Source organism: Brassica oleracea, chromosome C2 (genome assembly GCF_000695525.1).
Source record: "Brassica oleracea var. oleracea cultivar TO1000 chromosome C2, BOL, whole genome shotgun sequence".
NCBI lineage: Eukaryota > Viridiplantae > Streptophyta > Magnoliopsida > Brassicales > Brassicaceae > Brassica > Brassica oleracea.
The window spans coordinates 74,611-99,162 of NC_027749.1; the positions used below are offsets into that span (position 1 = coordinate 74,611).

At 40.0% G+C, this 24,552-nt stretch overlaps 3 protein-coding genes and 1 pseudogene across 3 annotated transcripts in view; 2 read left to right on the forward strand and 2 right to left on the reverse strand.

The window, feature by feature from the left end:
• LOC106323109 overlaps positions 1–2,721 on the forward strand; it is a 3,595-nt gene extending 874 nt beyond the window's left edge. The window contains exons 2-3 of the mRNA XM_013761278.1: positions 35–1,575; positions 1,645–2,721. Of these exons, the coding sequence (XP_013616732.1) occupies positions 35–1,575; positions 1,645–2,721 (2,618 nt within the window). The remainder of the gene's footprint in view (positions 1–34; positions 1,576–1,644) is intronic.
• A 1,823-nt stretch (positions 2,722–4,544) lies between these two features.
• LOC106325116 (RING-H2 finger protein ATL74) lies at positions 4,545–5,413 on the forward strand. The gene has a single exon (XM_013763143.1). It carries the CDS (start codon positions 4,769–4,771, stop codon positions 5,225–5,227), a length of 459 nt encoding a protein of 152 aa, XP_013618597.1. The 5' UTR covers positions 4,545–4,768; the 3' UTR covers positions 5,228–5,413.
• Positions 5,414–12,898: 7,485 nt separating this feature from the next.
• Positions 12,899–16,315, reverse strand: LOC106327648 (leucine-rich repeat receptor-like protein kinase PXC2). Its single transcript, XM_013765866.1, has 2 exons — positions 14,608–16,315; positions 12,899–14,542 (listed from the first exon to the last, which is right to left on the reverse strand). Exons 1-2 carry the CDS (start codon positions 16,035–16,037, stop codon positions 13,093–13,095), a joined length of 2,880 nt encoding a protein of 959 aa, XP_013621320.1. The 5' UTR covers positions 16,038–16,315; the 3' UTR covers positions 12,899–13,092.
• Positions 16,316–17,361: 1,046 nt separating this feature from the next.
• LOC106325684 lies at positions 17,362–23,006 on the reverse strand (annotated as a pseudogene).
• Between the last annotated feature and the right edge of the window lie 1,546 nt (positions 23,007–24,552).

Genomic DNA, 24,552 nt, shown 5'->3' on the forward strand with positions numbered 1-24,552 from the left:
GCTACCTACTCAATCCATGCGGATAAAGCACCAGGTCCGGATGGATTCTCCTCGGGATTCTTTCAGTCCAATTGGGATTCCATTGGAACTGATATTGTCAAAGAAGTGCAAGAGTTTTTCGAAACCAGTAAGCTCCCAGCAAAGATTAACGCGACTTTTATCCGACTCATCCCAAAAGTTACTGGGCCGCAAGCAGTCACGGACTATCGACCGATAGCATTATGCAACGTCTACTACAAGATTATCTCTAAGATCTTGACAAAGCGACTGCAACCTCTACTCACGGAAATCATCTCAGAAACTCAATCCGCCTTTGTTCCGGGAAGAGCAATTGCAGATAATGTCTTGATCACCCATGAAGTTCTCCACTACCTCCAAACCTCTAAAGCGGAGCAGCGGGTCTCTATGGCTGTCAAGACGGATATGAGTAAAGCTTATGACAGATTGGAGTGGGAGTTTATCCAGCTTGTTCTTGAAAGACTTGGATTTCATCATCGATGGATCTCATGGATCATGGAATGTGTTTCTTCTGTTACTTACGCCTTCCTCATCAACGGCTCGCCTAGAGGAAGAGTTAAACCGAGTAGGGGTATCCGACAAGGTGACCCACTCTCACCATACATCTTCATCTTGTGTAGTGAGGTGCTCTCGGGACTTTGTAATAGAGCTCAAGAAGCTGGTCGGCTGACCGGCATTCGAGTGGCAAATGAGAGTCCAAGGATAAATCACCTTCTCTTTGCGGACGACACAATGTTCTTTCTCAAGGCCGATCCGGAAAATGCAACCGCCTTGCAATCGATCTTGACTAGCTATGAGACAGCATCCGGTCAATCAATCAACACCAGCAAATCCTCCATTACTTTCTCTCGAAGAGCGCCAAACTCCGTCAAGACACAGATCAAGGACTGTCTACAAATCCAAAAAGAAGGTGGCACCGGGAAATATCTTGGTTTACCCGAGGTTTTTGGTCGACGAAAACGGGATCTTTTCACATCCATAGTGGACAGAATAAAGATCAAGGCAAGCAGTTGGTCGAAAAGGCACTTATCCGCAGCGGGTAAAATGGTGATGCTCAACAGTGTCCTTTCTCCTATCCCGTCCCACGCCATGACGTGTTTCAAGCTCCCAAAATCTCTCATCACTCGAATCCAATCAGCGGTAACAAGATTTTGGTGGGACGACAAAGATGGAAAGAAAAAGATTGATTGGGTTTCCTGGACTAAGATGACTCAACCAAAGGACAAAGGAGGCCTAGGATTCAGGGACTTTGAGAGTTTCAATGACGCTTACCTGGCCAAACTGAGTTGGCGACTGATCCATAACCCCTCCTGCCTACTCAGTCGCATTCTGCAGGGGAAGTACTTTGGAAATTCATCTTTCCTCGAAGCATCAAACAAAGCTGTGGAGTCACATGGATGGCGAGGGCTAATGATAGGCAGAGACCTCATACTGAAAAACACTGGTTGGGTTGTTGGAAACGGAGAATCTATCAACATATGGGAAGCGCCATGGCTGAGTCTTGAGGAAAAGAGACGACCAATGGGACCACCTCCTCTTACGCAGCTAAACATGAAAGTCGGTCACTTGCTCCACCCGAACAGGCAAGACTAGAACATAGAGGAAATTAGACGAGTTTTACCGCAGGAGGAAGAGACTATTCTAAGCCTGAAACCAAGTAAAACCGGGGCTCCGAACAAACTGATATGGCTAGGCACCACCTCTGGAGAGTACACGACTCGCTCAGGATATAAAACGGCCCTGAAGGAGCAGAACGCTAATCTAGAAGACCCCCTGGCTACTGACATCAACTGGGTTCGATATATCTGGAAGATAGAAACTGCCCCGAAAGTCAAGTTGTTTCTATGGAAGGTCTTTTGTGCGGCACTCCCGGTAGGAAGCAATCTTGCTGCCCGCAACATAACAAACTCGACCCTATGCAATCTATGTAACACCACTGAATCTACCAATCATCTTTTTCTTCAATGCAACTTCGCTCAAAAAGTATGGAGCCTCGCTCCTTTCTCACAAAGTGTTGATGTTAGAGGACTGGTAGATTTAGCTTCCTGCTGGCATTCTCTGTGTACTCTAGAGTGTCTCCCACCTTCGGGGGTTTCAGGGCAACTTGCTCCGTGGATTCTTTGGGGTATCTGGCTCGCGCGCAATAATCTGATCTTCAACAACAAGCAGTCATCACCCGAGGAAGTCATCTCATCGGCCATAAGCGCAGCAAGGGAATGGCTCTCTGAACAGGTCAAGACTCCAACCCTTACACCGACTCCTCTACCTAGAGAGACAAGACCACCGCACACAACCGTGGTATATTCAGACGCAGCGTGGCAAGCAGACCGGAGAACAGCGGGATTAGGATGGACCATCAGAGAGGACAACTCCACTACACAACGAATGTCACATTGTTACTTCGTTGCTTCCCCACTCGTAGCGGAAGGACTAGCACTGAGAGAGGCAATGACGGACTGTGTCGCCAGGGACACTAGGCGGCTACACTGCAACACGGATTCTCTAATCCTCTTCAACGCTCTGAAATCAGGGACTCCGATCGCAGAACTGTATGGTATCTTAGCTGATATTATCAGCTTGTCTTCGGCTTTTGAACATTTTTCTATCTCTTGGATTCGAGGTACATATAACAAGGAAGCTGATGCTCTGGCAAAGCAAGCCTTGTTAAATGCGTTTGTTGTACCAGCCCCCTACAGGGCCTAAACTCTTTCGAATTAATGCAAGTTTAGTGTTACAAAAAAAAAAAAAAACGTTTTATTTTTGTGTGTGTAGATTATTTGAGTAGTTAGTGATAACTAAAGACTAGAATATTTGGGTGAGCAATCCAATCCTTTAAATATTTGATGTTGAACAGTTAATATCACTTATTAGAAAATATGCAGAAGTGTTTCAAAAAAAAAAAAATATGCAGAAAAAATACTGACGTTTTTTTCAAAAACTACAACTAAAAGCTCATTAAATGATTGATTATTTACTCCCTCTCCAAGACGATAGTGTTGTAGGTTGTTAGTATGTGGAGCTTCGAAGATTGCAACGTAAAGGCTAAAATATTTTGAGCATGCAAATTGTGGTAAATTCAGATAAATACTGTGATGTGAGTACGAAAACATTTCTGTTCGGATGGATTTAGAGTTATAATAAAAAAATTATGTAGTGTTGATTAAAAAATACGGTTCCTCTAACAGAAGTGAGAATGGTCTGGAAGCATTTATATCTATTTAAACAAGTTTTTCTAGGGTGAATTTGAGAGTAAAAAGAAAGGCATCTCATGACTTGGGATTGGATCTTAGTAGGTGTAAATTGCATTCAGTTACCCCTCAACCACCGGCAACACCCTCGTCTCAAGTCCTAAGCAAAACACAAACAGAGTAAAGAGAGAGACAAAGTAAGAGAAAATAATAACGGATTGGATCTTAGTACGTGTAAATTGCTTGCAATAGCCCATTAAACAAGCAAGATCGGCACTAACACCGACAAATCTCCTCATAGCCAAAAAGCTTTAATTGTCTTGATTTGAAAATAACATTCCAGTATAAACTAGTTAATAAATCAATGGGAGTGATGTATGGTATGTTGGTTGTTGGCCGCATACGCAGTGACGGGTAGACAACAATTTGTTAAAACCGGAAATGAAGAACGGATACCCATGACTTTGGCAACCTGAGATAAGAGTTTGATGAGATTTGATGGCTAAGCATGGTTGAGTTGAAACAGAGACTCCGTCCTGAAATAAGAGCTTGATGAGACTTGATGGGTGGGCAGGCTTCTAACAACCAAAACCAACGCAATGCAACAAATCTATGTGCTGCCGACTCCGGAATAATATTATTTAACATTAAAACGAGAAAAAGAAGTAAATAAAAAAAAACGATTCAAGCTCCTCTAAGATCGTTCTAGTTATGTCATTTTTCAGATTCTGCTTAAAGGTCATACTTTCCCATTTAAAAGTGATTTTTAAGACCGAAAAAGATAATGGCAAATGATGATGTTATCATTCACTAAATGAATCATTATCACACTTATAAGTATTACTATATAATAAGTAATAGTATCTCACGAAGACACCCAACTCTTCAATTTTTTTAAAGAGTAGCAAAAAAAAACGAGGGAGCTAGAAATCCTAATTCACTTAAAAACAAAAAATAAAAGTCATGCTTGAAATGACGTGTGTAGTGGGCGTTGTTATGAATCACCAAATAGTTTGTAGCCATTTCTGATGATTTCATCCATAAAGACTGTTTTTTGCTTCTCAGTGCTTTGTGCCTGTATTACTCACCACCTCCTTTCCTTAAAATTTTATCACTCACTATTCTTCAGTTTGTTTGTTATGTAATCACATGTACAATCCTGATTTGAGGGACCCGACAGAGTTATATATGCATTTTCACATGTGTATAATATATATATATATATGTTCATTACGTCGGTTTATTAGAGACAAAATATCCGGGAAAGTGCGAAGAATAGAGTCTATATTATCTCCTTTTTCGTAATTACTGCCCAACAAATTGTTCTCATCCACATAACCCAAAATCTGAAAGGAAAAAAAAAAGGATAAAGGTCCCCACTCTGTCTAAACAGATAACCACAAACCGAGAGAGAGACTACGTAGTTAGACTTGACTAGTATCCTCATTGACACGTCTCTCTCTCTACACACAAAACCTAACGAAGCTGAGAGGGAGGCTCCTAGTCGATCGTACACACAAAATTTTGACTAACGCCCCGGAAGGTGTAGGATCCCCCCGAGAATGCACCGGCTGCTACTTGAATCCCACGTTGGCGGTGGAGGAGGAGATGGGTACCTGAGGGACATGAACTTCGACGCAAACATGGTGATCATACTCTCTGCTCTGCTCTGCGCTTTGATACTTGCGCTTGGGCTCAATTCGATACTCCGGTGTGCGATGCGATGCGGCTTCGGGCTATCCTCAGCGGCATCGACGGTGGCGGCAGACAGGCCCGGATTGAAGAAGCGAGAACTGAAGAGGTTTCCCGTGGCTGCGTACGGGTCGAGCGGGGTGGAGATAGCTACGACGGAGTGCGCCATCTGTCTGGGGGAGTTCGCGGACGGTGAGAAGGTCCGAGTTCTTCCGCCGTGTAATCACAGCTTCCACATGTCCTGTATCGACACCTGGCTTGTCTCTCACTCTTCCTGTCCCAATTGTCGGCACTCGCTCATCGAGATACACGTGGCAGGATCAACCTAAACTATAGCAAGATGCTCAGAGTGATTAGTCGTAAGTTGATTTAGTTATTTGTCAGATTATGGGCTCCTGGTAGCTCTAGCAGTTGTGATAGTCTATTACAGTTGTAGACTTTTTTTTTTTTTTAAGCAAGTAATCAGTCTTTGCATACAACATGGTTCATGGGGAGTGATTTTTTTTTTTCAAGTACCTAAAGCCCGAAAGAAAGTATGAGACCGAATTATTTGGGTATAACTACATGGAAAATTAACAGGCCCATAATAAAAACACCACTATGGTTGGTTTTTAGAGGTAAAGCAGCACTAAATAATGGTCCAACATAATCATTTGGTCCGAGAGTTTGGTCCCAGAAACTAACCTGCAAATAGGGGTCAGGGGTGGACCGGGTGGTGATCGATACAAGTCGAACAAAGCCGGCCACACTGGAGACAAGTGCGGTAGTAAATGTACGGCTCTTACTTTAGTAGGTGCAGAAATATTGTCTAGCATCCTGATTTCTGGTATATGGTAGTGGTATATGGTAATGCAAGTTGAAATAATTAATTTTATTATATATTTAAAAATGTTTTATTCCTTTCATTTTAAAATAACATTAATTTTACTATTTATATTTTATTATATTTATCATAGACTAGACTTATCTTACCACTAATTTTCATGTATATTAATTTTTCAATGTTTGTTTATCTTAACTATGATAGTAAGTAAAATAAAATATTTTCTGGTATAAATTATGATTTTTTTTATTTTATACATTGGTTTCTTGAATTCTTTGGTATTTTCTTTTCTTATTAAACATTTTCTCTTAAATTTGATATATGCATCGCTTTTATTTTCAAGAATAATATATTTTCTTAACTACTTTCATATATGCATATTTTGTAATTTGTAAAATTTTAACTACTGTAGTTTTTGTCAGTTAATAAAAATATTTTAGGTTTTGCATGTATCTGTGGTGGTTGAGAATATATATCATCAGTTTTGTTATTTGTCTTATGTCTATATCCTTTATTTTGTAGTAAAATTTTCATAAGAGAAATACATAATTTAACATGGTATCATAGTCCATCATAAACATCTTAAATCCCAAAATAATATATTTTTTTCTAACCGGGTATAATTGTCGTAATTAACCATCTCGATCGGATATAAATCTATCTTATTAAAGTAGGAGTACCTTTAGAAAATGTTTGGAAACATAGTTAGCAGTAAAAAAAAAAGAACATAATATTGTTTGAAAACATGGACATCAGTATATTAAAAAAAAAGTAATCGGCTTATGTTATTAAAAAAAAATGTAAGTCCATTATATTATGAGTAACTATATACCTCGGCCAGACTTAAAATATACGAAAATGAATCAATCTAATTACATAAAACATCTTTTGTCTAAAATAATCATAAAACAAAATTTAAACTTTATATACATGTTTCAAATCAAAATATTAATTTTAAATTGATTTATATCAAAATTGATTCAAAAATATACTTATATTCAAAAATTGATTTTTACTAAAATATTTTTCAATAACCATTATAAAAAAATGTTTTAAATATATATAAGAAAATACAATACAAAACCCAATTTCAAACACCAACTTAAATTATGGGTTTTAAATTTCACATTAAGTTTTAGAGATATAATATATATGATTATTTATATGATGGTATGTATAAAATACTATTAATTATATGATTACTTATATGATAATACATATAAAATACATTAATTATATGATGACACATATATGATATATAATAGTGACATGAAAAATAAATAGCAACATATTTTTGAAAAAAAAATAATGTATGGAATATTATATTATACTTATAAGAAAAACAAAATAAACATTTAATAGAAATATATAACATTGTCTATTTACAACAAATATATATTTATATAAAAGATAAAGTAAACACCCGTGCGGTTGCACAAGTCAATATCTAGTATCGTATTAAACCCTTTCGATCGGATGTAAATTTCTTAAAATTCTAAGATTTCTGGTTTATAAGATCCATCATTTTAAAGTGGAGTATTAGGAATAAAATATCTAACATCGAGAATTAAAGAAATCTTAAATAAGATATAAACGTTTAGGGTAATCTACATATCACCAATTTGTTTTAAGTTGGAAGCTCATAATAAACTCGAACTTAACAAAGTGGAACCAGAACATATAAACATAGTGATTACATTGTAGGTTTCCAAAACTCATAAATTAAACCAGAGCACATGAACATGATGATTTGTCAGTTTCCACAAAAGGTAACGGTGGTTGCATAGAGTTGGGCTCCCAGGTTAAGAGAACCAACATGGGACTCATTAAGACATTAACTGCAGATGATCATGGGCGTTACATAATGGTGGACACGAGAAACAGGCACGTACACGAGCCAGATGTTAGACATCATCTCCTATGGTAAGGATTAAGGAATGTGATGCATGAGAGTAGTCTTGGTTAGAGTGTGCTTAGTTGAGTGAACACAAAATTGTAATGGAAATGAGGGAACTACATATATACATGATTAAAGCCGTTTAGACTGGAACAGAGAGCTACTACAGAGATTTTTCCCTTTCGGTGAAAACAGGATCCTGTTAATCAAACCTAGTAAGACCGGGGCTCCGGACAAGAGGATCTGGCTGAAAACAAATGACGGCATCTATCTCCTTCCTACCCCCCCCTCCCCTACTATGCAACCTCTACCTGACTTTGATTGGGACAAAGGCATCTGAAAGCTCAATCTTAATCCGAAAATCAAACTTTTCCTCTGGAGAATATGCCACAATGCACTACCAGTGGGCGTGTGTTTGGCTGCGAGAAGCTTACCGATTGATGCAAAGTGCATCCGCTGTGAGAACCCTGAATCTATCAATCATCTTTTCTTCCACTGTAATTTTGCTAGGAAAGTATGGGACCTTGCTCCCCTTTCTGCTCACTTTGATGCTAGAGGATGGATAGATTTGAATGTCTCTTGGAAAGATTTAATGCTGAAAGAATGTCTGCCTCCTTTGGGCATCACAACTGGAAATCTTGCGCCCTGGATCTTGTGGTCTCTATGGAAAGCAAGGAATGAGCTTGTTTTTAACAAGAAGGTCTGCTCGCCTGCAGACTTGATAACCCGTGCAGTGACCACAGCAAAAGAATGGCTCGCAGCACAGAAGGCTATGCCTGCTCTTCCTTGTATTATCCAGCAAAGACCTGACCTGGTGGGCGTAACAAAACTTGGCGCGGCTTGGCGCAATGACCTGAAGCTTGCAGGTTTGGGCTGGATTTTAATAGTTAGACAATGCCACAACTCCTTTGCTGCACACTGCCACTACATCGCCTCCCCCCCTCCTTGCTGAAGCACTTGCCATGCGAGAAGCTCTGTCTAAGAGTAGGGAACTGGGATTCCAGAAGCTCCAATGCCAATTCATCACAACTCATCAAGGCAATTTCCTCAAGGAAGCCACCACCGGAGATCTATGGAGTCATCACTGGCATCCTCTGTTTATCTCTACAATTTATCTATGTTTCTTTTCTTTGGATCCCTTGGGACAAAAACAAAAATGCTGATTGCTTGGCAAAGCAAGCTCTGGCTTCAGAAGCTGCTGTAATGAACCCTTCTTTGAGGGGAATTTTATTTAATGAAGTTTGTGTTAAAAAAAAAAAAGAAGCTGTTTGCGCTTGGTGGAAGGGAGCGATGAGCGATGGCATGAGATTCCTCATCCTCACTTTGTTTTGCATGTGTGCAATGCTCAACCAAATTACTGCCAATTGCAATTTGCAAAACATTATTTGCATCTCTGAGAGGTATGAGCCCAACACAACCCAAATGTTGGTCCAAAGTCCAGTAACATCGATTTTATTTATGTGAGATTTTTAGAGATCTCAGGTTGTGCGCGTATAAGCTCCAATGGAGCAAGATGAGAAGATTAGAGTTTGTTTTAGGTGATTTTAGAGAGATAGTTTTATAAGAGTGTTTATGTGTTTACTTAAATCAGAAACAAGTGACTTTGAGAGACTAAGAGATTAAAGTATAAGAAAGAGAGAGATTAAAGGAAATCTGATTCAAGAACACATTTCTTTCATGAAGTGGAGAGGGGAAATCCCCCAAACTTTCCTAGGGCTTACAAATCGTCTCTCCCTCTTATTTAAATAGGACAGACTGTTTTCTACTAGGGTTTACAATCAGATACATCACACATGTGAAGTCAAACAAGAAGGAGCCTTATTTTGAATTCTATGGACCATAAGCTACACATGCTTGGCCAATAGGAAGCTTGGGCGTGTCTGATCTTTACACAGGCTGTCATGAGCTGTCTTGTGGACTGAATAAGACAATAGGAGTGAAGACCTTATCCATAAACGGACAGAAGCAAGAGCATCTCGCCTGATCCTTTCCAAGGCCATCCAAGATGCCATTTTGATCTCTTTTACATGTATAAGGTCCAAATGAGTTTCTCCATACCTTGTGACCCAAGACAAGACCAGACCATGTTGTACGGACTTCCTGCCCGTACACATTGTGCCCTAAGCTTGCACATTCCTCAACTATGCTTAAATGGTCGAGATGATAAGTTTTGGGCCGCCCTGGTCCGTACGTTCCATACCGTCCGTACGGGTCGCCCTAACTTTCTCTCATCAACCATTTAACCCTAAACTCCTCCAATGTCCTCCCAAGTCTGATTAGAACCCTTCTTGGACATTGTCCTAACTTTGTATCAGCTTCTCATCACTTCTGAAGCTTCATAGAACTCTTCTTAAGATCTTCAAGAGCTTGCCCTATATGTACAAGCTCCATTCTTCTCTTCAGTTGCTTGCAATGGACCTTATGAACCTTCTTGATCTGACTGATAGCTCACTAAACTCCCCTCCTCAAGCTTGGATTGAGTATAGGTCCAAGCTTGCAAGTGAGCTTCAGTGAGACTACACACCAGTGGCGCATCACCACTCTTGTATCAACTCTCCATTGCACACACAATGGGCAAACGTCTCCTACTTTCAACTCGGATGGATGGTGAACCAAGAACACATCTTGTGAACCTGAAGCATCACTCAAACTCCAGCAAAGATGAGACACAATAGTATTGGGATCAATCCTTGATTAATCATCAAGTTTGATTCCCAATTTCACAAAAGACATTTTCAAGTTCTAATCTTTGCAAGCAAACTCTCTAAGCACAAGCATTTTCTTTTCCAGATTTATGCAAGCTACTTAGGCAATTTTAAAGCTTCTTTACTCAGCAATTTAGACATGAATCTAATGTTTCAATGTAAGACATCCACAAGACTATATGCAACAGCTTTCAAACAGATTCATTACATGTATGCAAGCAGATTCAATTAATCACAACAAGCATCACTATGAACTGAAGCTAAGCATATTAATTCAATCTCAATCACCAAACAAATCTCTTTAAGCATCTTGTGACAGATTCTAAATTCATTTCATTTCATTTAGCAATCTTTAAACAATCCTATCAATACACATCACAATAACCAGGCACAGTCACAACACAAGCTCATTATCAAGAAGGGATAGGACTAGCTTACAGCCAAGGAACCGGTTTGGTTCCTTGAACCTCCAATGGCTTTTGGCTCACGGTTTTGTTGGACATGAGAGTATGGATCGTCACCCAGCCTCTCCTCCTTCTACTCATGGCCACCTTCTTGTTTCTACAGCTCAAACACCCCTCCTTTCTTCATACATCAAGTCGCCATCTTCATGACATCTACTCTTCTTGTAGCCGGATGCAAGCAGCTCATGGACAAGGAGTTTTGGCTTGAGGTTCATGACACCTCTCCATCCTCCTTTGCTTCCAACGTGGCTCTTCATCAAGGCAGGTATGAGAAAGGTTTGACGAACTAGAATGACACGCCAAGCTTCAGTCTTCATGGAGAAGCTGAACCAGATGGAGCTGTCTTCTTCATGGCTTGGATTTGAGCTGAGGGATGTGTGTGGGATGTGCGGAAGCTTCAACTAGGTTCTGATGAACCTGGCTCTGATACCATGTGAGATTTTCAGAGATCTCAGGTTGTGTGTGTGTATAAGCTCCAATGGAGCAAGATGAGAAGATTAAAGTTTGTTTTAGGTGATTTTAGAGAGAGAGTTTTATAAGAGTGTTTATGTGTTTACTTAAATCAGAAACAAGAGACTTTGAGAGACTAAGAGATTAAAGTATAAGAAAGAGAGGGATTAAAGAGAATCTGATTAAAGAACACATTTCTTTCATGAATTGGAGGGGGAAAATCCCCCAAACTCCCTTAGGGCTTACAAATTGTCTCTCCCTCTTATTTAAATAGGACAGACTGTTTTCTACTAGGGTTTACAATCAGTTACATTACACATGTGAAGTCAAACAAGGAGGAGCCTTATTTTGAATTCAATGGACCATAAGCTTCACATGTTTGGCGAATAGGAAGCTTGGGCGTGTCTGGTCTTTACACAGGTTGTCATGAGCTGTCTTGTGAACTGAATAAGCCAATAGGAGTGAAGACCTTATCCATAAACGGACAGAACCAAGAGCATCTCGGCTGATCTTTTCCAAGGCCATCCAAGATGCCATTTTGATCCCTTCTTCATGTATAAGGTCCAAATAAGTTTCTCCATGCCTTGTGACCCAAGACAAGACCAGACCATGCTGTACGGACTTTCTGGCCGTACACATTGTGCCCTAAGCTTGCACATTCCTCAACTTAAATGGTCGAGATGATAAGTTTTGGGTCACCCTGGTCCGTACGGTCTATACAGTCCGTACGGGTCGCCTTAACTTTCTCTCATCAACCATTCCACCCTAAACTCCTCCAATGTCTTCCCAAGTCTGATTAGAACCCTTCTTGGACATTGTCTCAACTTTGTATCAGCTTCTCATCACTTCTGAAGCTTCATAAGATCTTTAAGAACTTGCCCTATATGTACAAGCTCCTTTCTTCTCTTCAGTTCAACAATTTAGTTGTAAAAATATCAAAAGTAGTACAAAACCGAAGACGAACGTGCTTCCCGCTTTTGAGAGTGGAAGCAAAAAAAAGTGGAACTATAAAAGTTGTAATCTAATTATAAAATATATACCAGTAACGCACTTTTTAGTGTCTAACGTGGAGAATAAAGAAGAGACTTGACACGAGAAAAAGCGAAGACATAAAATTTGCACACAAAAATGAGAAATGCTAAAAGGGTGCTCGTGTCTCAAATCCAAATCGCCTACGCCTATCATATTTAATAATACTGAATTAGTTAGAGATACATACGTTCTCTGGACCAACATGTGTGAATGTGAGCACTGAGTAATAATAGTAATTATGAGTGTCTGTAAATTAGCTGACAAAAGTATACATTTTGAATGTAAAGCTTACTGGGAGTAAATAATAGTGAAGAGAAATGAGTAAGTGTGTGGGGGCACTCTGTAACTCTACAATAATGAAAGCATTGCACTACAGAAAAAAGCTTATGCTTGGACCCTTGGGGAGTCTAACTTCACAATGGTGGTTGTGGTGGTGGTGGACTTCTCTCTTTCCCTTTTATTTTTGCTTTATCGTTTTGCTGACTGACTTTATGTCTCTTCAAAATCAAGATTTTCAAATGTATTATGGTATTCTTCATTACGCTTATTTTCCTCATCTTCTGAATAAGTTAATATATGTTAAGAGATTCAAATAAAATGTGGGAATGATATAGATAGGGCATAACAAACAGAGAAAACTCAAACATTTTGATCTACTTTATGAAACAATAACAACCTTCAACATTTTGGTTACAATGAGTGTGAGAGATTCCTCGAACTGAGCTAAGCTGAGTGCTCATAAGAAAACAAAACCTTTCTTTTTATAAAAGACGAAGATGGAAAACTGAAGAAGAAATAAAGAACTTGTTCCATCTTATCGTCGTCACTCAAACTCTTGAGAGGGACATTGTATGAGCTCTAATATCTTCACCACTTCCTCCATCTCAGGCCTATTCGAGGGCACTTGGGACCCACATACCAACCCTAGTTTTATCACTGGTATTGCCTCCTCAGCCGGAAAATCCCCTCTCAGCATAGCGTCAACGCATTCCTCCACTCTCCCTTCCTCTAACCCCTCTCTCACCGTCTCACACAGCACCATCACGTCGTCCTCCGCATACTCCACCGGCCTCTTCCCCGTCACCACCTCCAGCACCAAGATCCCAAACCCGTACACATCGCACTTCTCTGTTATCTTTACCGTCCGGCATGCAAACTCCGGGGCTGTGTACCCCAAGGCGCTCTGTACCTTTCCGCTCAAGACACACCTGTCCAGCGCGGAGGCCAATAGCCTGGCCAGCCCAAAGTCAGAGACTTTAGCCTCCCCAGTGGCTGCGTCTATGAGCACGTTGGTTGCTTTCAGGTTGTAGTGAGTGATGTTACTCCCGTGCAGATAAGCCAGACCTCTCGCTATCCCCAGAATGATGCTGAAGCGTTGACGCCAAGTGAGGCAAACGCACTCGTCCCCGTGGAGACGTCTGTATAAGCTTCCCCCAGAGACAAACTCATGGATCAGAAGCTGCAGGGACTGCGTCCAGTAGTAGCCTTTGATCTCAACCACATTCCTGTGCCTCAGCTTGCCGAGTTTTCTCATCTCTCTCTCGAACTCCTCCTGCGACTTTATCAGACCCGAGACTGTCAGTTTCTTGACTGCCACAGGACGCCCATCCTGGAGACTCGTCTTGTAGACCACTCCGAACCCACCACGGCCCAGCTCGCAGTCCTTGTTGAGCAATGCATTTGCGCCTGCTGTGTCAAACACATCCGCTTCCCCTGAGAACATCACCAGCTTCCCGAATTCTTGATCTTTACTCGGCGAGCAGCTGAACGTTTCGCCAACTGACATCGCGAGAGCAGCTCCTGCATCGTGGCGGGAAACTCTAGATCGGGCGTGCACATTGAGCAGAGTGACGGCCACAACGCCAATGGCAATGAAGGCGGCTGCACCAATGGCAATGAGCGCGGATATGCTAAGAACGCTCTTCCGGATCTGACCGCTGAGAGGTGGACCACTGGCTGGATTGGAGGAGTTGGGATTGAGGACGATGGGTTTAGGGTGGACAGAGAGACATGAGCGGTTAACGACGGAGCCACATAGGGATGGGTTTCCGGTGACGGCAGAGAGAGGGATAGTGTTGAAGAAACCTCCAGCTGGGAGCTCACCAGTGATGCTGTTGTGAGAGATGTTGAAGGTGACCAGGTGGGTAAGTTTCTCTACTTGTTTGGGTAAACTTCCAGAGAGATTGTTCCTGGACAAGTCTATGTACTGTAGGTTGCTGAGACTGCCAATGCTCCCCGGTATCCCACCGGATAGCTTATTCTCCGACAGATCTCTGCACACACACGGTTCGCTTGAGAAAAGTGACAAATGAGGAGAACCACATGCTAATGTACTTACATTGTGTTCAAAGCGGAACAGCTGGAGATGAGAGGCGGGATGTGGCCGGTGAGGTGGTTTCTTTGAAGGTTGAGTTGTTTAAGGGAGAGGGCTCCTCCAATCTCAGAAGGAAGTGTTCCGTTGAGAAGGTTACTACTCAGATCAAGAATCTCAACGAGTTTGAGTCGTCCAATGGGGGAGGGTATGGAACCGAAGAGAGAGTTGGTGGAGAGATTAAGGTGCACCAAACTTGTAAGGATCCAAATGTTAGAAGGTATCTCACCGGAAAACAAGGCATTGGAGGAAAGATCTAGAAGGCGAAGAGCTTGAAGAAAGCCAAGGTTGCCGGAGAGGCTTTGAGAGGAGAAGAGCATCCAGCCGGTGAATGAATTCATGCTGGCGTCAAAGGAGAGTAAGTTGGAGCAGTTGGAGATGATACTGTGAGGGATCTCCCCAGCGAGAAAGTTTGAGGAAAGGTTGAGGTCCTTGAGAGAGAGGAGGTTTCCCAGAGAAAAGGGGGCATTCCCGGAGAAGTTGTTGGCAGAGAGATCCAGAGTCTCAAGACTGCCCATTTCACCGATCCAATCAGGGATTTCTCCGAGCAGAGAGTTACCACGCAGTCGGAGGAAGCTGCACGACCGGAGGCTTTTCATTGAAACCGGAAGGTTCCCGGAAAAGTAATTATGACTAAGATCAAGCCATGTCAAGGAAGAACAAGCTCCAATGTCGGAAGGAAGGTGACCAGAAAACGAGTTTGTGGACAAGTCGAGGTGGCGGAGATCATAGAGAGCGCCGAGGAGGCCGGAGGAGGGGAGGTCGCCCTGGAGGAAATTGTGAGATAAATCAAGGGACTTTAAGCTCTTGAGGAACCAGAGCTCTCGGGGCAACCTCCCAGAAAGTTGATTGCTGGAGAGATTAAGATGGGTGAGGGTAGAGCAGTAGCTCAGGGACACCGGAAGAGGACCCGTCAGCCTGTTTCTACCCAGTGACACTGACCTCAACGACCCGCACTGCTCCAAGAACCCCTCTGGGATCCCACCCGACAGGTTATTGCCGCTGAAATCGAGGACCTGGAGGGTCCCACGCTGAGTGAGCTCCGAGTTCAGGGCTCCCGTGAGGTTGTTGTTCGAGAGGACTAAGGTGTGGAGGGACTGGAGACGGAGAAGGCCACGCCCCATGTGCCCTGACAGAGAAAACCCCTCAAGGCGGAGCTCCGTCACCTGATTGGTGGCTGGGTCGCAGACGCACCCGACCCAGCTGCACGGATCGTAGTCTTCCGAGTTCCAAGAGGCCAGCTTGGACAAGGGGTCCTCCAGGCCAGCCTTGAAAACGATGAGCCCCAAAACGTCGTCGTTGAACGTAGGGTCTTCTGCACTTGTAACTGAAGCGGCCTGGAAGTAGAGGAAGAAGAAGCTGAGTGAAACAAGAGCGTCGTGCAACCACATTTCCATAAAGGAATGATTTTTTTTTTTTTTTTTTTTTTTTTAAGTTTCAGTGTACTGATGATAATAATCCCAGAGGAAGAGGGAGAGTTTGAACAAAGGAGGAAGAGGAAAAACAAAAGCAGCTTGAGAGTAAAAGGGAAGGTGATGGCCGAATCCAAAGTTGTTTTTGTTATTAAAATTTTTGAAGAAGCTTTTATTAGCGGGGAGAGAGAGAGCTGAGAGAATTTGGAAAAAAAAAGGCAGAGAGAGATAAAGAGAATGTGCTGTAAACGGCGTAAGCTCCGGAGACGAGGCTTTTATGACTTCTCTCTCAACTCCTGGGGACAGTCTTCTCCTTGCCTTTAACACTTTTGTCTACTTTTTTCTTCTTTTTCTTTCAAAAATTAATAATCTAAAACCGGTCACGCTTATGATCATAGAATCAGATTTTTTTTTTTTTTTGAATCAAATAAGAATATACTAATATGGAAGCTGCAAAGCGGATGGAGTAGAAGAGAAGGGATCCTTTCTTTCTTTCTTTCTTGTCCCAGAGCATGCAATGCTACGCCATCATTTCTCTATTTCTTTTATAAAAAAATACTACTTAGTATATATACAACTGACATGATTTATGAAGATAGCGTATAGCTTCCACCACACCTCAAGCACTACTACTTGCATGTGTTTCTTATCAAAATTGATTACTTGTCATTTAATTAAAACCACTTCAATGCACACATTGCCGTAAACGGTGCTCACTACAACTGAGTATCTTCCCGTTGACTTTCTCTCGCTCCTCGTTTTTTTTTTTGTGATCTACTTAAATCGAAAGTCAGATTTAATTGTTTTTCTGTGTGGATTGATCACACTGGTTCAGTAGAAAATAACTCATTTGTTATTATTGAATCGGGAAAATAAACAAAAAGAAAAAAAAGTTAGAGAAAGAAGGAAAGAAGAATAAACAGGGATAATGAGTGATATGATGAGGATAAAAGACATGCCTACCAAACGATCTCAAGACTTCTCTACCTTTGTTTCATTCCCAAGCAACATTCACATTTATTATGTTAACATCTCTTACATTCATTCCATACTCTTACAGTATTAAACAAATGTTATGCACTTTTATTGGCACAAGCTTTTATTTCAATATTTGTTTTAGCAAATAAAAAAAGAAGAAAAAACTACACATTACAAGGATCAAAAAACAATGGTCAGCTATGCTCCAGAGTTAGTTGTAATGTGAATCAAGATGAAATTTTCAATCCACTGTTAGGTATTGAAGTTGCCATTTCTGCAAAATGGAAGATAAGAAAAAAGATTGTACTTCTTTTATTAAGAAAATGTTGTGGTGTACTAATAAACGAGTAACCGACCAGAAGGATAAAATAAATATATAAGGCCCAGCTATCGGATGGACCTGGCCAGTATAGTTTTATAGCATCTATGATATAAAAACAGTAAGTAGCATAAAAGGACTTCCCACAATGGCTAAATTTAAACGTAAGAGAACCCTATAAATAAAATACTATATATGATCAAATTAAGGCTTGAAGTTTGAAGCTGCAATGAGTGAAGCTTTGTTCTTACAACTCCAGCTGAGAAGAAGGTTGAGTGTTAGGATGGTTATCGAGAGGCATATATTGAGCCATTATCGCTCTTATCTCTGAGTCCATGTATGTCTGCAGCACATAATCAATTAAGAAAAAAAATTACCACAATCAAAATCAGTTTATTATGTATATATCCAAATATTGAACAAGTATGTTCTAATAAGCGTACCCGGATTCTGTATTTGTAAACAGTGTAAGCTCCCAAAGCAGCTGCTCCCAAACCCATTAGTATTATCCATATCACCCCCCAGCTTACGTCTCCTCTTGCATCCTTACCTAAATGCATAGTAAAATTTGATTTATATCCCCTTGATGATCTGACACTTTTTCTGGTTTCAAGAATTATGTGATGAATACATACTTATGCAAATGTCGTGCTCTCTGATGTAAAGCAGGCTTCCGCTGCAGCTGCATTCATAGCTTCCCCATGTGTTCTTGCATTTGCAGCCGCGCGTTAGTTTTTAGTTCAAGCTCTTATATTCAATATGTATAATCTATTCAAAGAATACCTTCGCAGTTTTTGAGCCCATCTCCCTTGAATCCAGGTGGACATTTGCAGCCTTTCGAATGATCATCCTGAACAACAGAAACAACAACAAAAATAAAAAGGTAAGAATCAATCATTGTAAATCAAATATATAGAAAGAGAGCAAATGTTGAAACAGAGGATGGAAGTTAGTTAGTTTTGAGGTATGCCATATTACACGGCAAGCCGAATATGTTCTTCCCATTTGGGTACGTTTCCAGCATCCTCCATTGTTTATCCCACAACGCAATGCCCCTGACGCTGCAATATCCAAATGTAAACATGTTAAAAATATCATTACCTTAATCATAACATACATTTGAGCATTTCTTACCTTCACAATGTGTGTAACCGTCACCCAAAAATTTGACACCTTGAACAATGGGACATTGACACACTCTTCCTCTGAAAGTGTCCTGAAATAATGATACTCCTTTTACTAAAACATATACGTAGATATGTAGCATAACTATAAAAAACAAGAAAATTTCTTTAAAGAGGTTACATACAGTGCAAGCTGTAATGTTGGTAGTCTTATCCTCCCAACACCCTCCATTGTTTTGTAAACACTCGTTGGTTTCTATGTCTGCGCTATTGAATCAAACACTTAATCTCAAAACTCAAACTCTTTATTATAATTCTCAGTGTTTTAGAAAATAACTCAAAAAAACTAAAACTCTCTCTTATTTCCCAAGTTATGCAACACTCTTGCATATCCTTTTATATATAAATCTAAATTCCTAAACTCATTAGGAAACCCCTCTTATAGATAAACATATAACCTTTTCTAATCTCATAAGAAAGTGGTAGCTTATTCCCTAAGCTACTTCAAGTTTAAATCAACATTCTCCCCCTTAAACTTGAAATCTTCTCTTGACACATCTTGCATCCCGATTAACTCTCTCATCTCTTTAAACTTGATTCTCCCCACAAGAAGTTTGGAACGTCCATGTGCTTTAGGATACTTCGTGTCATCTCCATCAGCATTCTGTTTCTCCTTTCGACAACTCCGTTTTGCTGCGGCGAATATGGTGCTGTTAAGTGACGTTTGATCCCTGAACTCTCGCAGTAATCATTAAACTCTGAAGAAGTGAATTCTCCTCCTCTGTCTGTTCGTAGTGTTTTGATCTTAGCTCCCGTCTCTTGCTCAACTAGAGCTTTAAACTTCTTAAACTTGGTGAAGGCTTCACTCTTCTCTTTCATTACTATGGTCCACATATATCTTGAATAGTCATCGATCAAGACAAATACATACCTGTTATTACCGGCTGTAGGTGGCGAAATAGGACCGCATAGGTCGCCATGTAATAACTCCAAAACCTCAGTTGCACGGTATGAGCTTTCTTGTGGGAATGATTTTCGTATTTGCTTCCCACGCAAGCAAGCTTCGCATGTTTCTCTTTCAATGTCAAAACGCGGCATACCGATCACTAGACCCTTGTTAACCATGATCTTTAAATTGCTTAGACCTACATGTCCCAAACGAGAGTGCCACTTTGATGTCTCTTTGTGAAGTATATGTAGACACTTCGTATTTTCTACCTCCATAACCACTTTATATAATCGGTTTGGTGACCGTTTTGCTTTCACCAGCAGATGTTTATCTCGATCAAAGAGAAACAAGTGATCTTCTTTCATTCTTACCTCACATCCCGATTCTGTAGCTTGCCCGAGGCTTATGATGTTGCTCCGGAGATCAGGAATGTAATATACGTCAGTGAGTATCTTTCTTTCGCAACTTGATGTATTAAAAAGGATGGATCCCTTTCCTTTTATGTTTATACGAGAATCATCTCCAAATCTCACCTTTCCGGTTATGCTTTTATCAATCTTTGAGAAGTACTCGAGATTCCCGGTCATGTGGTTGCTAGCGCCATTGTCTAGGTACCACAGGTTATCTCCGGCTGTGGTAAAGAGTTGCTTTGGTATGACATTCCGTTCATTGAGATACACGACCTCATTGACCATCAACTCATCTGCTTCATGCGTAGTTTCTTCTTCACTTTGTACTTCTTGAAGTTTTAATAAACGGTCGGGACAATTTTGTGCAAAGTGCCCTATCTTGTCACACCGAAAGCATACTACCCTTGATGCATCTCTCTCCTGTGGTCGATAGTAACCTTCATTCTGTTGATATCCAAATCTCCCACGTCCTCTTCCTCGGTATCCAAATCGGCCACCTCTGCCTCTTCCTCTTGTTGAGTCATATTTCTCTTGTGGTTGAGAATCTGAATTAGCATACATAAGTTTGTTCTGACTTTGATCTTCTTGTTTCTCATCCTCTTCATCAGCAATCCTCTCTTCATATGCCTTTAACCTTCCCACAATATCCTCAAAACTTGTTTTGTTAAGATCAAGGACTTGTTCTAAAGCCGCTATGATGTGTATGTATTTCTTTCTTGGTAGACTATGGAGAAACTTCTTTACTATCTTTGGCTCATCAATATTTTCTCCTAATGCTGCCGATTTTGATGATAGCTTAGAGATTCTTCCAACAAATACATCGATTGTTTCGCTTTCTTTCATCTTCAAGCGATTAAAGTCTGTTGTCAAGGTTTGTAGGTGTGCTTCTCACACACGGTCAGCTCCCATGTGTCTCATCTTTATCGCTTCCCATACTTCCTTTGCGGTATCAAGGTTCCCTACTTGCAGTATCAGCGATGCTGGTACTGATTGGAAAAGCAATGCTTTTGCTAGATCATTCTTCTCACCATTCTCCTCTCCCGGGTCAACGGCCTCCCAGGCCTTGTGAACTTTCAACGCTGCCTTCATCCGCATTGTCCATACCGTGTAGTTGGTGTCGGTGAGTAATGGACACTGTATGGACGTAGAGCCACCGCTCTTATGGTTTGTGTTAACCGTTGATTGAATGATATCTCCCATGGCTTAGTGTCCTAAGCTCTGATACCAATTATTGAATCAAACACTTAATCTCAAAACTCAAACTCTTTATTATAACTCTCAGTGCTTTAGAAAATAACTCAAAAAAACTAAAGCTCTCTCTTATTTCACAAGTTATGCAACACTCTTGCATATCTTTTATATATAAAACTAAGTTCCTAAACTCATTAGGAAACCCCTCTTATAGATAAACATATAACCTTTCCTAATCTCATAAGAAAGTGATAGCTTATTCCCTAAGCTACTTCAAGTTTAAATCAACATGCGCAATCACAGAATCCAGAACCATACGTTAAAACTAGGGTATATCAAATAGAGATATGTAGAAGAAGTAGAGAGGACCTTCGGTTAAGCATATGGGTGGCTCACTCGTCTCGCGGAACCCTGAGCAAAGGGCCTTAAGCACCGCAGATCTCTCCAACTTCCCTGTGATAATAAAATATTAAATAAAAACCTAACCAGTTAATAATATCAAAACCGAAGAACTTCCTTGCTTCTCACCTCTGTATTGTCTGTTGTTTATCACAATAGTTGGTAGTATTGTCACATCTCCTCGCGAACCTTTCCCAACCTTGAACAAAATTAGCAATCAATAGTTAGAAGGCTTACATTTGTGAAAAGAGAGAGAGAGAGAGAGAGAGAGAGAGAGAGAGAGAGGGCTCACTTGTGCTTCTTGTTCATCTCTGAGAACAGGGTTCTCAGTGTTTGCTTCGATGTCTCCAATGCATTTGTCAATTTTATTCACATCGACTCCTACTCGAAATTAAAGACATATGTTAAGAGATAAAAAAAAATACATATATATATAGAGAGAGAGAGTAAGAAGTTGGTTAGTACCAAGAGAGCGAATAACTTGATCGGCGCATTGTTTGTTGTACTTTTCGTGTTTCATGGGACAACGGATGGCGAAGTCGGTGACATAATCCCACCAAATCCAAGGCTTTCCACTTTCATTCATCACCCTAAAGAAGCAAGCTTGGCGTAAATTCTGAATGATCACGTCTCTCCCGTTGTATCCTCTGGAGAAATCTTGCTCAGGGTCAGGAGCACAGTACCTTCCTCCGTTGATGCATTGCGATTTGCATTGTCTGCTTGCCAGAAACGCTTCAGGACAGTACCAGGTGATGTAGTGGGGAGTGAAGCGAGTGTATCCTCCTTTCTCTAGAATCTGAGCCGCTCCTTTGAACCTCTTAAGGAACCGGATCTGTGCATCACACTTGGATCCGCACTCATCATTGCTGTTGGTCCATAGCTCGTAGGCTACTCGGTCGTTCGGGTGTGGAAGAGCCTCCCGCCAGTCCAGACTTATACGGACGGGTTCTCCTTGATCTATGGCCGTTTTGATGGCGCTCCCTAGAGATCTGCTCAACAGCGCTGAAGGTATCGTGATGTTCTGCAGGTATTCCGCATCTGCTGTTTCGTCCTCCGGGGCGTCCATGGTTATGAGTGGCTCCGGCCTGTTATCCGCCACCAATATTGTCGCAGCACCAGCTCGTTGCGCGTTCCAGGCCTTTAAGGTGAAGTAACAATCTGGGGGAGGGGCCAAAATCACAACAAATAACTGAGTCATCGGTTCCTTGCGTAGCAAGTCATCCTAGTTTTCATGTGAATCAAAAAAAGAGAGAAAGGAATTGGGGACCTCCTCGATCGACGAGAACAAATGTGGGCAATCCAGCGACTCTAGATCTGAAAGAGATGTCAAAATCCTCAAAGTTCTTGCAAGCCTTCTGGTTAGCTTTGGGGTAAACGACGGAGCCAGACATGCTTCCGCCGTACTGAGGAACACCAAAGTTGCCAAGGGCGCATTCATAAATTCCTCTGATGGACTCGGGTGAAGTCACTCGCAAGCTATTCTTCTCAACCACGAACCTCCCCATGCACGAACCCCAACACCACCACACCATCACCCATCCCATTACAGATAATCTTACATTCATCATGATCATCCCACCCGATAGATACATTTCTCTGTTTGATTTCTAATATTGGCTAACCTTTCTATTTTCTCTCTTTCACTTTAGCTTCGTTTTCCCATAAAAAGAATTGAAACTGTCAAACTAACTCTCAGACCAAATATATCTTCCGCTTTCTCCTTCCTGGTTTTGACATGGCAATAAACACACTGACGCGATTTGGGCCTAATAACCTAATTCATGGGTCTTTTCTTCTGAATATATATATTATTAGACCCATATTTCATTTTCTCAAAGTTGTTTGAGCAACGTATAATATGCCTTATCCAAGAAAGCCTTTTCGATGCCTTTTATTTCCATCTTGCACTTGTAGTAGGCTTTTAAATAGGGAAAATCGCATTTTAAACCTTGAAAGTGTCAGATTCTAACCCTTTAAACATCGAATGTTTTTGATTAGCATTTTAAACTTTGAAAGTGACTTTTTTATCATAACAAACCCCCAAGTCAACTAGGTGATCTGTACTGTTCATTTTGTGATGACGCGTCGGTTTTTTCTTTTTCTTTTTTCTTTTAAATAAAAAATAAAATAAATAGAAAATTCAAAAAAAATCAAAAAAAAATCTAAAAAATCTAAAAAAATCTAAAATTTCAAAAAAATATAAAAAATAACATTTCAAAATTAAAAATAAAAGAAATATTTTTAAAAATTAATCCAATTATAAACCAATAAGTATATATAATATAATAACTTGAATTGTGATTTTAGATTCTGGTTTTTTTAAAAAAATTTATTTATTAATACTTAACCTGTTAAATTTTCAAAATTAATCTTATTATTGGTATTATTTATTAAAATGATATTTATTTTAGTAATTTTAAGTTTATTTAAAAAAAATTAAATAAATAACCAATCAAACTTTAGAGAAACTAAAATATATGTTACATATCTAAGAAGCTCCACTCATACCAAAACCTAACATATACAAATCTAAAGGCATACTTCTCTATTTCTTAATTATATTTCAAACAAACTTACAGTATTTTAGTTAAGGTCAAAAAAATTTTAAGTGGTCTATGAGATATTTTCTAGTTTCACCAAAATTTAATAAGTTGAGTATTAATAAATCAAAAATTAAAAAAAAATCAAAAACCAAAAAAAATAGAATCTAGTATCACCATTCAAGTTATTATATTATATATATTTATTGGTTTATAATTGGAATAATTTTTTTAAAATATTTTATTTTATTTTAATTTTGAAATTTTATTTTTATATTTTTTGAATTTTTCAAAAAAAATCAAAATTTTCAAAAAAAATTGAATTTTCTATGTATTTTATTTTTATTTAAAAAAAAAACCGACACGTCATCACAAAATAAACAGTACATGTCACCTCGTTGACTTGATAAACAAGTAAACCTCATTGGAGGTTTGTTATAATAAAAATGTCACTTTCAATGTTTAAAATGCTAGTCAAAAATGTTCAGTGTTTAAAGTGTGAGAATGTGACACTCTCAGGGTTTAAAATGCGATTTTCCCCATTTAAATATAGGGGTTTTTGCCAAAACTAACCCACAACTTGATTTTAA